This window comes from Hylobates moloch, unplaced genomic scaffold (genome assembly GCF_009828535.3).
Source record: "Hylobates moloch isolate HMO894 unplaced genomic scaffold, HMol_V3 SCAFFOLD_17, whole genome shotgun sequence".
In the NCBI taxonomy this organism is placed as follows: domain Eukaryota; kingdom Metazoa; phylum Chordata; class Mammalia; order Primates; family Hylobatidae; genus Hylobates; species Hylobates moloch.
In genome coordinates, this window is record NW_026652292.1 from 81,329,624 (window position 1) to 81,340,929 (window position 11,306).

The 11,306-nt window shown below is 48.1% G+C and overlaps 1 protein-coding gene across 11 annotated transcripts in view; it reads right to left on the reverse strand.

The window, feature by feature from the left end:
* ADD1 (adducin 1) overlaps positions 1-11,306 on the reverse strand; it is an 87,295-nt gene that overhangs the window by 11,235 nt on the left and 64,754 nt on the right. For 6 of the 11 annotated variants that reach the window (XM_032136044.2, XM_032136048.2, XM_032136041.2 and 3 more), the window contains exons 11-13: positions 11,278-11,306; positions 10,526-10,615; positions 4,107-4,263 (exon numbers count right to left, since the gene is read on the reverse strand). The exon at positions 11,278-11,306 is cut by the window's right edge and continues 73 nt beyond it. In XM_032136044.2, coding sequence (XP_031991935.1) covers positions 4,107-4,263; positions 10,526-10,615; positions 11,278-11,306 — 276 coding nt within the window. Of the gene's footprint in view, positions 1-4,106; positions 4,264-9,697; positions 9,791-10,525; positions 10,616-11,277 lie in introns of all 11 variants that reach the window. The other 5 variants (XM_032136042.2, XM_032136047.2, XM_032136040.2 and 2 more) reach the window with 1 other exon arrangement.

The window sequence follows — 11,306 nt, forward strand, 5'->3', positions numbered from 1 at the left end:
TCAACTGGGCGCAGTGGCTCACACCTATAATCCCAGTAGTTTGGGAGGCTGAGGCAGGTGGATCACAAGGTCAGAAGATCGAGACCATCCTGGCCAACATGGTGAAACCCTGTCTCTAATAAAAATACAAAAATTAACCAGGTGTGGTGGCGTGTGTCTGTAGTCTCAAGTACTCAGGAGGCTGAGGCTTGAACACAGGAGGTGAAGGTTGCAGTGAACCAAGATTGCACCACTGCACTCCAGCTTTGGTGACAGAGGGAGACTCTGTCTCAGGGAAAAAAAAAAAAAAAAAAAAACAAAAAAACCATATGCAAATCAATAAACGTAATCCATCATATAAAAAGAACCAATGACAAAAACCACATGATTATCTCAATAGATGCAGAAAAGGCCTTCAATAAAATTCAACACCCCTTCATGCTAAAAACTCTCAATAAACTAGGTATTGATGGAATGTATCTCAAAATAATAAGAGCTATTTATGACAAACCCACAGCCAATATCATACTGAATGGGCAAAGGCTGGAAGCATTCCCTTTGAAAACTGGCACAAGACAAGGATGCCCTCTCTCACCACTCCTATTCAACATAGTATTAGAGGTCTGGCCAGGGCAATCAGGCAAGAGAGAAAAATAAAGTGTATTCAAATAGGAAGAGAGGAAGTCAAATTGTCTCTGTTTTCAGATGACATGACTGTATATTTAGAAAACTCCATCATCTCAGCCCAAAATCTCCTTAAGCTGATAAGCAACTTCAGCAAAGTCTCAAGATACAAAATCAATGTGCAAAAATCACAAGCATTCCTACACACCAATAATTGACAAAGAGCCAAATCATGAGTGAACTCCCATTCACAATTGCTACAAAGAGAATAAAATACCTGGGAATACAACTTACAAGGGATGTGAAAGACCTCTTCAAGGAGAACTACAGACCACTGCTCAACGAAATAAGAGAGGACACAAACAAATAGAATAACATTCCATGCTCTTGGATACAAAGAATCAGTATTGTGAAAATGGCCATACTGCCCAAAGTAATTTATAGATTCAATGCTATGCCCATCAAGCTACCACTGACTTTCTTCACAGTATTAGAAAAAACTACTTTAAATTTCATATGGAACCAAAAAAGAGCCCGTTTGGCCAAGACAATCCTAAGCAAAAAGAACAAAACTGTAGGCATCACACTACCTGACTTCAAACTATACTATAAGGCTACAGTAACCAAAACAGCATGGTACTGGTACCAAAACAGATATATAGACCAATGGAACCGAACAGAGGCCTCAGAAATAATGCCAGACATCTACAACCATCTGATCTTTGACAAACTGGACAAAAACAAGCAATGGGAAAAGGATTCCCTATTTAATAAATGGTGTTAGGAAAACTGGATAGCCATATGCAGAAAACTGAAACTGGACCCCTTCCTTACACCTTATACAAAAATTAACTCAAGATGGGTTAAACATAAGACCTAAAACCGTAAAAATCCTAGAAGAAAACCTAGGCAATACCATTCAGGATATAGGCATGGACAAAGACTTCATGACTAAAACACCAAAAGCAATGGCAACAGAGCCAAAATTGACAAATGGGATCTAATTAAACTAAAGAGCTTCTGCATAGCAAAAGAAACTATCATCAGAGTGAACAGGCAACCTACAGAATGGGAGAAAATTTTTGCAATCTATCCATCTGACAAAGGGCTCATATCCAGGATCTACATGGAACTTAAACAAATTTACAAGAAAAAAACAACCCCATCAAAAAGCGGACGAAGGATATAAACAGACACTTCTCAAAAGAAGACATTTATGTGGCCAACAAACATGAAAAAAAAGCTCATCATCACTGGTCATTAGAGAAATGCAAATCAAAACCACAGTGAGATACCATCTCACACCAGTTACAGTAGCGATCATTAAAAAGTCAGGAAACAACAGAAGCTGGAGAGGATGTGGAGAAATAGGAACACTTTTACACTGTTGGTGGGAGTGTAAATTAGTTCAACCATTGTGGAAGACAGTGTGGCAGTTCCTCAAGGATCTAAAACCAGAAATACCATTTTACCCAGCAATCCCGTTACTGGGTATATAACCAAAGGATTATAAACATTCTACAATAAAGACACATGCACACATATGTGTACTGCACCACTATGCACAATACCAAAGACTTGGAACCAACCCAAATGCCCATCAATGATAGAATGGACAAAGAAAATGTGGCACATACACACCATGGAATACTATGCAATCATAAAAAAGGATGAGTTCATGTCCTTTGCAGGGACATGGATGAAGCTGGAAATCATCATTCTCAGCAAACTAACACAGGAACAGAAAGCCAAATACCACATGTTCTCACTCATAAGGGGGGGTTGAACAATTAGAACACATGGACACAGGAAAGGGGACATCACACACCAGGGCCTGTCGGGGGTGTGGGGCTAGGGCAAGGATAGCATTAGGAGAAATACCTAATGTAGATGATAGGTGCCACCCATACACCTGCCACCACCATGGCACATGTATACCTATGTAACAAACCTGCACGTTCTGTACATGTATCCCAAAACTTAAAGTATAATTAATTTAAAAAAGAGAGAGAGAGACAAATGTCTCTTAAAATAATATTCAGGGCCAGGCGCAGTGGCTCAGACCTGTAATCCCAGCACTTTGGGAGGCCAAGGTGGGCGGATCGCGAGTTCAACAGATTGAGACCGTCCTGGCCAACATGGTGAAACCCCATCTCTACTAAAAATACAAAAATTAGCTGGGTGTGGTGGCACGCACCTGTAGTCCCAGCTACTCGGGAGGCTGAGGCAGGAGAATTGCTTGAACCCAGGAGGCGGAGATTGCAGTGAGCTGAGATTGTGCCACTGCACTCCAGCCTGGCGACAGAGCAAGACTTCATCTCAAAAATAATAATAATAATATGCATGCTGGCTTTCCCGTTAACTGATCCAAATTAGTGAATTCTTTTGTCAATGTTCTGGTCACTCCATGTGGACAGAAACCCCCCGGGAGAAAGACCAATGCCCTCCAGCCAAGAGCTCTGTGGGTTGCCCCTCGCTCCTGCTGTCTCCTCTCGTCACAGCTGCTGGATGGGACCATGGCAGGACATCTTCAAGGTCAGCCTCGTTTTGGCAGAGGGGCCCTCGCGTGTCTTAGTACGGCGCGCAGACTCTTGTGAGGGGCCACCACTAGTCCTCCATATCGTCATTTACAGACGTCTCCCTCCTAGCCAGGGCCACTCACAAGTGTGCCTAACTTTGCAATCTCTTTTTTTTTGAGATGCCCAGGCTAGAGTCAATGGCACGATCTCGGCTCACCGCAACCTCCGCCTCCTGGGTTCAAGCGATTCTCCTGACTCAGCCTTCCCAAGTAGCTGGGATTACAGGCATGCGCCACTACACCTGGCTAATTTTGTATTCGTATGTATGTATGTATGTATGTATTTATTTATTTATTTATTTACTTATTTATTTATTTATTTATTTTGAGACAAGAGTCTCACTCTGTCACCCAGGCTGGAGTGCCGTGGCGCAATCTCGGCTCACTGAAAGCTCTGCCTCCCGGGTTCATGCCATTCTCCTGCCTCAGCCTCCCAAGTAGCTGGGACTACAGGTGCCCGCCACCACACCTGGCTAATTTTTTTTCTATTTTTCGTAGAGACAGGGTTTCACCGTATTAGCCAGGATGGTCTCGATCTCCTGACCTCGTGATCTGCCCACCTCGGCCTCCCAAAGTGCTGGGATTACAGGCGTGAGCCACCGCACCCGGCCTAATTTTGTATTTTTGGTAGAGATGGGGTTTCTCCATGTTAGGTTGGTCTCGAACTCCCGACCTCAGGTCATCCGCCCTCCTTGGCCTCCCAAAGTGCTGGATTAAAGGCATGAGCCACTGCGCCCGGCCTGCAATTTCTTCCATTCTGGCCCGAGCGACTAGGTTGGAAATGAGTACTGGATAAAGTTCTGGTTTGTCTTTGATGCATGTGACTGTTCTTATCACCACCCACAGCCAGCACCTGGACCACAGAGAAGCTCCCAGAGCACTTTCACCTTCTGGAGTGGCCGTGCCCAGCAACACAAGCACTCACCTTCAGAGCCCTTCTGCTTCCTCTCCACCTCCCTGCGGTACTCCTCCAGCTCACGGTCTGTGAGTGTGGTGAAAGGGTTGGGGCCCGTGGTGCTCACAATAACGTGGGGCTGGTACTCCTTCTCAATGATGGCCTTGGAGGCCGTCACCAGCTCTCCCTGTGGATGAAAGGCACATCTGGTCTGCAGGAGCCCAGCCCAGTGGGGACTCTCCCTCCTCCCAGGCAGGCTGCAGGCAGGGCAGGGGCAGGTGGCTTTCCAGGAGCAGAGACCCCTGAGACTGTACTGCCATGGGACCGAGGCCTAGGCTGAGCTGCAGCCTTCAGTGGTAGATAATGGAAACACAGGTCAGTGCCACGATGAACAGACATTAACCACAAAAGAAATCCTACAGAGCCTTCCAGGTTTCAGAAGCAAAAGCCCAGTGCAGACCCAAGAGCACAGAGCACCTCTGGGAGGGTGCCCACTCCTCACTGTGGAGCAGAAGGGGAAGAGGCCCTTTCCTGTTACTGTTTAAAGGTAACTTTTCCTCATGACATCAGAAACTGTCACGAGGTACAACACTCAGCGTAAGGCATGCTAGGAGCTTTGCTTATATTCTAAGAGCACAGGTAAGTTCTGTTCTTTTGACTATGGTTAGTTTATAACTAGTTCCTGAAACTTATCCCAAAACATTCAGAGATAACAAAATGTCCCAAGACACCAGCGTTTAGCTGAGGAATTTGGAAAACTGAAAATTTGTACCAAAGAAAAAAAGAAGAAAGCAAAGCGAAGCACAAAGGCGGCTCACAGACCACACCAATCTTAAAGCAGGAGGTGGAGCCTGCAGGCCGGCACAGTGGGCTGGGTGGGCATCATGGGGTGCAGTCCACTCACAGCCACCTGCCCCAGCACAGCGCTGTGCCCACAGTGCAGCCTGATTGGGTCAGGGACAGGAAAATGTCCCCCAATTCCCTGGAGCTCACTTTTTTTTTTTTTTTGAGACGGAGTCTTGCACTGTCACCCAGGCTGGAGTGCAGTGGCACAATCTCAGCTCGCTGCAAGCTCCGCCTCCCAGGTTCACTCCATTCTCCTGCCTCAGCCTCCCGAGTAGCTGGGACTACAGGCGCCCGCCACCACACCCGGCTACCCTGGAGCTCACTTCTAAGACAGTTATCCAGCACTTACACACATGCACATGACTGACAGCTTCCGAAACCAAATACAAACAGGAGAATCCACAATTCTTTGGATGCCAGGCCTGGTCCTTCAGTGCTCCTCTCAGTGAGGGGTGAACACCAGAGATGGAGAGTATCCTAGCTGGGCTGACTCGGGAAATTCAACTCACACGGGCCGACTGCTCCTCAAGCAGAGACAGGGGAACCTGGACTGACTGGGATGGGCTGAGGTTACCACCTAGCATGCTGCGTACCCAGTGCTGACCAGTGACACAGAGCTCCGGGAGGGACGGATGGGCTGCTGGAATAGGCAACCTTTGCCCAGGAGCCTGGAGACTCTCGACAGCAACAGGTCAAAGGGAACCCTCTTCTGAACCAGGTCTGACTCGAGGCCCATTGGCTGTTCGTTAAGAAGTTGCCCTGCCTCACCAAGACAGGAAGCTGAGTCCTGTCTGCCATGTCTTAGCTTTGTGGCCCGAGCCAAGTCTTTCCCTGACCAGAGGCCTGCCTCACTATCTGAAGGAGGAGCCGCTGGGCTGGCCACTGCTAAGAGCCCTCACATGATGGCACTCTAGAGACGGTATCCCAGCAACGGCAGTTTGGCTGGCTGCACCTGCATCCTGATATCACTGCCAATGAAATGAGAAGGTGATACAAGAGAAATGCTTAAGTTCATTTAAATCAAGTGGTTAAAATTATTTGTAAAGGAATCAAATATCAAGAATCAACTATCAGGCCAGGCATGGTGGCTCACACCTGTAATCCCAGCACTTTGGGAAGCTGAGGTGGGTGGATCACCTGAGGTCAGGAGTTCAAGACCACCCTGGCCAACACAGCGAAAACCTGTCTCTACTAAAAATACAAAAAAATTAACCAGGCGTGGTGGTGGGCACCTGTAATCCCAGGTACTCGGGAGGCTGAGGCAAAAGAATCACTTGAATGTGGGAGGCGGAGGTTGAGGTGAGCCGAGATTGCGCCACTGCACTCCAACCTGGGCAAGAGAGCAAGACTCCGCCTCAAACAAAATAAACAAACAAACAAACAAAAAAAGAATAAACAGCCAGGCGCCACAGCTCATGCTTATAATCCCCAGGACTTTGGGAGGCCAAGGCAGAAGGATTGCTTGAGCCCAGGAGTTCAAGCAGCCTGGGCAACATAGTGAGACCTTGTCTCTACAAAAAAATTAAAAATTAGCCAGGCGTGGTGGCATGCACCTGTAGTCCCAGCTACTGAGGAGGCTGAAGTGGGAGGATTCTTTTGGCCTGAGAGGTCGAGGCTGCAGTGAGCTGTGATCGCACCACTGCACTCCAGCATGGGCCACAGAGTAAGATGCTGTCTCAAAATAAAAATAAAAATAAAAATAAAAATCCATTGGCACACAGACACCAAAACCCTTGTTCCCAATTTCAGTGCCCCAAAGGACAAGCGGGGCTGTCTCATACTGAGAGAGCTGAAGCCCGAGGCACAGCGCAGCAGGTCCCCAGTGGTGGAGAGCTCCCTCCTCCAAAGACCACAGCTAAGGGTTAAGCTGCTGTCAAGATTAGTTACGGAAACAGAGAATCACATTCCTCTGCAGCAAAGGACACAGAGCAATGACTGAGCTGCAGAGAAACATACGCCACTCGTGGACAACACAGACAAGAAACCAGGATGTGCCTGCTTCCCCTCCCGCCACTCCCCTCACCTCCCTGTCACCTGACAAGGCTCTAAAGCAAAACACAGGCCCAGTAACACTTTCCATATTTGACTGAGGTAACCTGGGTGGAACAAGAGCTCCACCCGAGGCTGTGCAACCTGCACTAGCGACTGACCTCTCTGAGCATCAGGTTTTCATCCACAAGCAGGACCGACTTGGATCTGGACTGGCATTCCCAGTGCTGGACCATGCACAGGTTAGGTGCTTGATACAGGTCACTGAGAGAGTCCAAGGAGTGACCTTATTGCCCCTCTGCATTTCTACCACACAGCATGAAGGCTGGTGGAGAACACAGCCCCTGGTGAGGTGCACATGGGAACACAAGAGTCCTTCCCTGGGCTGAATAGCTTGCAGTGTAGACTCACATCTTCATCTCTAATCCTTCATTTCACTTGCAATTGAATCCAGAAGGCAGCCAAAATTATTTCAGGTTATGCCGGGCGCAGTGGCTCACACCCTATAATCCCAGCATTTTGGTAGGCTGAGTCAGGTGGACTGCTTGAGCTCAGGAGTTTGAGACCAGCCTGGGCAACATGGCGGAACCCAGTCTCTACAAAAAAATACAAAAATTAGCCAGGTGTGGTGATGTGCACCTGTAGTCCCAACTACTCAGGAGGCTGAGGTGGGAGGAGGGAGGATTCCTTGAGCCCAGGAGGCGGAGGTTGCAGTGGGCCAAGATGGCCCGACCACATTCCAGCCTGGACAACAGAGTGAGACCTTGTCTCAAATATATATATATATATATGTATGTATATGTATTTCAGGTTACATGTTATGATGCCCAAAGCAAAGTCAACATAGCCTTCGGCTGGGCTTCGAACTCCTGTTTGAACTGTTCTTTATTCTATCAGAAGGCAACACTTGCACTGTGGGAATGGCCATCACCAGTGAGGGAGAAATGGAAGGCAAAGAAGAGTGCTTTCCAGAAAAGCCCCAGCTCCTTAAGTCCCAAATACCCGTTCTTCAGGTTCTCAGATGGGAAGCAGGCATCCATGCGCTCGCCTCACTGGGGAGGGGAGTGTGTGGGACACAGTCGTCCTTGCTTGGTCAAGGAAAAACTCAACTTCTCAACATGCAGCTCCATGTTCCAAAAGGAGCAAGACTGTCTGTGCTCTGAGGTTCACATGAAAGGAAGTGGAACAATCGCCCAGTAAAGGACTCCCATGGAGCCAAAGCACATTCTCACCAAAAAGAGGGATATTTTAGCCAATGTGGGATAAAGATCAAGGGTGCAAAAGTGAACTTCAGATATAAGGAGGTAGAGAAAACACAAAGCTGAACAAGGATTTCTGTCCAGGGGGTCAACCTCTCTTCCTCTGGGGTCAGCGTACAGTGGTATTCTCTGCTAATGACACCTGGATGCAGCACTCGCAGTGAGCATGGTGTTCAGAAGGTAGGGACCCTACCTCTATCGTTCAGGAAGCCCCCAGGTGACAGTGACACACACCCACATCTGAATATCACTGGGACAGAACACACAAAGCTGTAACTGGTGGTTGACCCAGGCTGCTTTCTGGCGAGCCCTAACAAGGTCCTCAGTGCTGCCTTCATGTGGGCTCTACACAGGACGCCAGCTGGGCTCATGGCTTGCACAGCCCTCACACACCTGAGAGAAAGAATAACTGACAAGGCCGCAACAAAGTGCCAAAAGATGAAAAACAAGCAATAGGCAGAGTCATCTTTCTCCCCTGCACTGAGAAGTTCTTCCAAGAATGGCAGCCAGAAGAATGCTCTAAGCACAGGGAAAAACAGGACCTGTGGAATTAATAAGTAAATATGCAAAATAATGTTATTAGCAGGGATTACAGACAGGAATACAGAATCTTTGCTACGAACCTGCTTCTATGTGGGAACTGGAACACCACTAAACTGACACGTGCATGTCAATGAAGGTGTGTCAAGTGAAAGAGACAGTTCTGGAAATTTCCTTTGACGAGAATATAAACATACCTCTCAGCTAAGATTCTTCAACCATGCGGTCGGCCACTTTCTGCGTGGGGCACCAACTCCTGCGCCTAGCAGCCTAAATGCTTAGGGAAGGTTTCCTTCTACGTGGGTGGGTTCAGACAGATCTTCCACCTACTGCACATACTAGATACGCATGCATAGAGGGGAATCACAATGAGGGCTTTCAAACTCTCCTAAGTCTCTGTCCTCTGTGGCATTTAAAAATGTTATTTAGGGGTTGTTTTTTTTTTTTGAGGTACAAATAAATACATTTTATCAACAAGGGCTGACAGAGACTGTCTGAATTCCCATTCCTCTGAAATGACATCTTTCAATGATATGATCTCCAGGGGCTACATTCATGACATTTGCAGTCAAAGTTGAACCAGTGAGGGTGGAAGGGCACTCAGGAGTGGCCGCTGCCAACAGCAACAGACTGCCCAGAAGAGCCTGTCTGCAGTCAGCATTGTGGAAAAGGCAAATTCTGAACCCCAAAACACGCACTGACCAAAGTCCCATGCGGAACTGCAGAAATGCACCACATTGGTCAGACTGGCCATTTCTCAGCAACAACTTCGAATGCTGGAAATTGTTATCACACCGCATACCAAATGTTTTAATTAAAGAATCGAGTAGGTAGAACAGAACCTTCTGTACAATCTCACAAACAGTTTAAAGATCCATTTGAAGCTCCTTCAGTAACTAAGACAATGCCTGAAGAGAGGAAACGGGGAGGAAGGAGGGGAGGGGAGCAAGGCGCATAGACAAGTATTGAGGACAGGGCAGTGAGTACCTTTCTAAAAGAGAGAGATTTAGCGGGACTAAAGGTCTGCTCTGTAAGCTCGAGCCCTTCGATAGTTTCCGTACAGTCAGAGAGAGGTGCATCCTGAAACAGTAAACTGAGTCACCAGAGCACACCAGGCCCAGCCTGTGAAATATCAGCTGAGAGCACAGGATGGAGCTGGCTAAGAGCATGCAGCAGGGACAGCTGTCAACAGTAAATGTGGCGGTGATGATGGCGGGACGTGCAGACACTGAACACGAAACCAGGACCACGGCTGGACAAATCCAACAATCGTCTACCCCTGCAGAGTCAGGTGTTAAAGCATTAGGTGGCATATTCGTTTTCAGAGATAACTACTTACACAATTATCTTCAATGTGCCACAAGGTAGAGTCATTTTATAGAAATGTGTGTAAATGTGCACCACATTTACAGGCACCCACCCCTCTGCAACCCAAGCAGCACTTTGTTGCAGACAGCAATATGTACCAGAACAAGAATCCCTAAACCCACCCTCTCCTAGTGCCTTACACAGAACGCTGCTGAACCCGGGCAGAATCTGAGCCCCAAAGCTGGTGGTGTATGTGCCACCCTCACATATGCATGCATTACAAGGGGCGGGACCAGAGGGGTGGACACAGCCCTCAGCATGCTCGCTCCATCTAGAACTCAAGGAAAAGTGCCTCAACTGTTCCTCATCATGAAGGTTTTAACAAAGGTAACTGGTTGCCTAGAAATACTTACCTCATAAAGTCACTCTCTCAATTTCAGAATAACTTTAGAGCAGGCGGTCACACAGCCACCACCCACTAATGTCAGAGACACTCTGGGCTCTCACCTGGACGAGGCTCCTGTCCATCACTACACCACACAAAACCTGGGACTGAGGGCCAGCCGTCTTAATGTCCTGTAAATTCTGCTCTCGGATCTGAGGGCGGGAAGGAGAGGCACACATCAACGGTCCTGAGCAGCCACGCTGCCTGGGAGCCCTGCTGCTTGTGCACTTGGGCCCCAGCCACATGGAAGCTACATTTCAGCTCTCCCACTGCCCCACGCAGGCAGGATGGCCCCATGTGTTCTGAGTGACCGCCATGCCTGCTTAGTGGGGCGTGGGTCTGCAGGGATGGAGACTATTCCCAGCTCCCCACATCTTCCAGATGCTTGGGCAGGACACCTATCTCTCACTGTCATTAACTTGGGGGAAACACTCGCTGCATGTCCATCGTCTAGTGATGTGAGCACTGGCAGCGCTCCTGCTCTGATACACCAAATGCCACTCACAAGTCTTTGAACGAACCCTGAAAGTCAGGGACAGGAGTCTGCTCTTGCTAAGAACAGGTTTTGCAGCTTCCAATTCTGACCTGTGAGCAAACATCAGTTCAAGAATCAACGGGGCCCAAAAACTGTCTGCTGCTGATACTTCACACTGGTGGTAGAACAGCAGTGGTGTGAAGAGATGGCTTCAGTTACAACAGTGGCAACAACAGCAGATGCGCTCTGCTAGAAGCAAGCACCCCCTCCCCCCAAAGCAGCTGGCATCCCTTCCAATCCCGCACCCAAGCCCCCGCTGAGTACTGACGCAGGACGCACCTTGTTCCTCATCTCCTGGACCTCTTTTG